General features: G+C 44.3%; 1 protein-coding gene across 1 annotated transcript; it reads right to left on the reverse strand.

The window, feature by feature from the left end:
* Positions 1–2,077: 2,077 nt before the first annotated feature.
* On the reverse strand, positions 2,078–2,494 carry LOC142606064 (uncharacterized). The gene has a single exon (XM_075777471.1). It carries the CDS (start codon positions 2,492–2,494, stop codon positions 2,078–2,080), a length of 417 nt encoding a protein of 138 aa, XP_075633586.1.
* Positions 2,495–3,197: the final 703 nt, after the last annotated feature.

A 3,197-nucleotide genomic window follows, 5' to 3' on the forward strand; every position in this document is an offset into this window, starting at 1 on the left:
AGGATGGAGTCTCCTCATCTGCTCCCAAGGGCATCATTAAGGGGACGTCCAAGCTAAAAAGCGACAAGAAGGATGACCATCCCCTGAAGAAAGGTCCAGGCGTCACCATTGGTGAGAAGCCAAAGAAGCCGTCGCCTTCTAAGCCAAGCCATGGAGAAGGCAAGGGTCTAATGACGGAGGCTGGTCCCATCAACTAGGGAACCCATCGCCTTCTTATGCACAAGGGGTACATCATCGAGATGGTTGAATCAATCATCAAGGAGACCGATTTGGAATTGTGTGCTGAACAGGAGATGGAGGACCTAGGTGCATCGGGTATTTTTGATCTATCCAGTGTATGTCCTTTTCCTTAAGTATTTCTTTTATCGTCTATTCGTTAACTGACAGTTGTAACCCATTTTCAGGCACTAATGCGTATGAAGCCGCTCCATGATAGGTGCGTCATTGAGGAGGGGTAATCAGTCGTCTTAGGAAGTGCAATGAAACGCTAACTAACGAACAAGATCAGTACAAGGATGCTCTTCGTACTCTCAATAAAAGGGTGACAGAGCTAGAAGAGAAGCTGAAGGAGGAGACCTGTTAGAGAGAAGAAAAGTGAGAGGCAAAGGCCACCTTGGAAAAGGAGGTGACGGCTCTCAAAGGGTAGGTACAGATGGCCAGGGCTTACGATGTAACCGAATTCAAGGCTTCGCTACCTTTTATAGACTCCTGTGACGTTTACTATGGTGACGTGTTTTAGGACTGCCTAAAGCAGGTCCAGTTCGTCTACCCACACTTGGATTTATCCAAGGTCACCATGGACGACCCCTTGCCTTCTACTCCAGCTGGCGACACTATCCTTGAAGAGGACAACGACTCCACCCAGTCAGAGTGAGATCCAAAAGACGAAGGTGTTTTTCTTGCCCAACCTGCTTTGGAGAAGCTCGTCACTCCTTTGATCCTGTTTCCTGAAGTTGAAGACGTTGAAAATCCCTCTATTCAAGGTGCCAAGATCCTTCTTCCAAAGACGACGAAACCCCTCCAGGACAGATCGTCCAGGACCCTTTAGTTTAGCTTTCTTTCTCTTTTTTATGATAATTTGCTATGTATTTTGTCCAATTTCCAGACAATATTAAGCACCCCTTTGTGTTTTGGGCCTTGTTTGTAAAGATTTGAATTTATTTATGGTATTATTTTATATCCATCGCTTTCCAGTATGTGTGTTGATCTTTATGTGTTGATACGCATATGTCCATCCATTCTTGTGCCAATGCGTTAAGATGTATCCATCCCTTAGAATACTTGGCAAACATCTAGGATAAACCCGCTCACTTTAGTGCACTCGTCCACCTATGAACGAGTATGCTTGGACTAGGTAACAAATTTGATTACTTGTGGATGTGTGAACTCGTCCACTTAGTGGACTCTGTAATGAACTTAGCCATTTGTGGACTTAGAAATGAGCTCATCCACCCATGGACTTTAATAATGATAAACTCGTCCACTTATGGACCTGATAATTCCCAAGGTGTCCCCGTGAGATAAACTCGTCCGCTTTGTGGACTTAATAATTTTCAAGGCGTCCTTGTGGGATGAGCTCGTCCACTTTTTGGACTTAGTATTAAACTTGTCCACTTGTGAACTTGATAACTTTCAAGGCGTCCTCATGGGACAAACTCGCCCACTTTGTGAACGTAGGAGTAGACTTGTCCACTTGTGGACTTGATAATTTTCAAGGCGTCCTCATGGGACAGACTCGTCCATTTTTTGGACTTGGTAATTTTCAAGGCATCTTCAGGAGACAAACTCGTCCATTTTATGGACTTAGTAATTTTCAAGGCATCCTTATGGAACAAACTTGTCTACTTTGTGAACTTTATAGTAAATTTGTCCACTTGTGGACTTGGTCACAAATGCAGTTTTGTAGAGGCAAACATATACACAAGTTATATCTAAATAACTCCTCTTATTGCGATATATGCATGCATAAGTAGGAAAATTTATCTGAATCCCTTGGGCTTAAAAAGTACTGTAGATAAGAGTTAACTAAAAGAAATAAACTGGGAATGAGGAGTAGCGCATTTCATGCTGTCTTTTACTAGTAGTATTTCCTGAGATGTTCGGTGTTCCATGGATGGGGCAACTTCTGCCCGTGTAACGTCTCCAAGTGATAAGTACCCTTCCTTTGCCATGACGTGACTCTATAGGATCCTTCCCAATTAGGTTTGAGCTTTCCCTGGGAGGGATCTCTTGTAGTGCCTGTCACCTTCCTCAAGATGAGATTTGCAACTTGGAAGTCTTTATGTCTAACCTTGGAGTTATAGTGCTTGGCCATGAGGTCCTGGTACCATGCTAGCCTTTGTTCAGTAATCGCTCTGACTTCGTCCACTAGGTTAAGTTGTAGACGTATGGCCTCGTCATTCTTCCCTTCATCATGATTGCCCACCCTGTAGCTTGTGAGTCCAACCTCAACTGGGATAACTTCCTCACTTCTGTATGCCAGTCGGAATGGCATTTCTCCTGTAGGACTTCTGGCTGTCGTCCTGTATGTCTATAGTACGCTTGGCAGCTCTTCTAGCCATATACCTTTTGCCCCCTCGAGCTAAGTCTTAATGATCTTAAGCAAGGATTGGTTTGTGACTTCCACTTGCTCGTTGGCTTGAGGGTGGGTGAGGGAGGAGTAATGGTTCTTGATCCCTAATTGTGAGAAAAAGTCCCTGAAGGAGTCGTTGTCAAATTACAACCCGTTATCTGAGACCAAGACTCTAGGGATCCCATACCTGCATATGATATTCTTCCAGACAAAGCTTCGTACGCTTTTCTCTGTTATGGTGGCCAGGACTTCAGCTTCTACCCATTTGGTAAAATAGTCTATGCCGACTATTAGGAACTTCAACTGTCTCATCGTTATTGGGAATGGGCCCATGATGTCCAGTCCCCATTGAGCAAAAGGCCATAGGGCCGCCATTGGGGTAAGCTCTTTCGTTGGCTTCCTAATCACATCGCTAAACCTCTAATATTTGTCACAGGCTTTGACATAAACCTGGGTATCCTTCTGCATAGTAAGCTAGTAGTATCCAGCTCGAATCAATTTATGCACCAACGATCATGACCTTGAGTGGTTCCCGCGGATACCTTCATGGACTTCCCTCATGACATAGTCTGCTGTTGCTTGCCTACTCATCTTCGTACCTGCTCCAAATACCTCTTCATCTTCT

Source organism: Castanea sativa, chromosome 8 (genome assembly GCF_040712315.1).
Source record: "Castanea sativa cultivar Marrone di Chiusa Pesio chromosome 8, ASM4071231v1".
NCBI classification, from domain to species: Eukaryota; Viridiplantae; Streptophyta; class Magnoliopsida; order Fagales; family Fagaceae; genus Castanea; species Castanea sativa.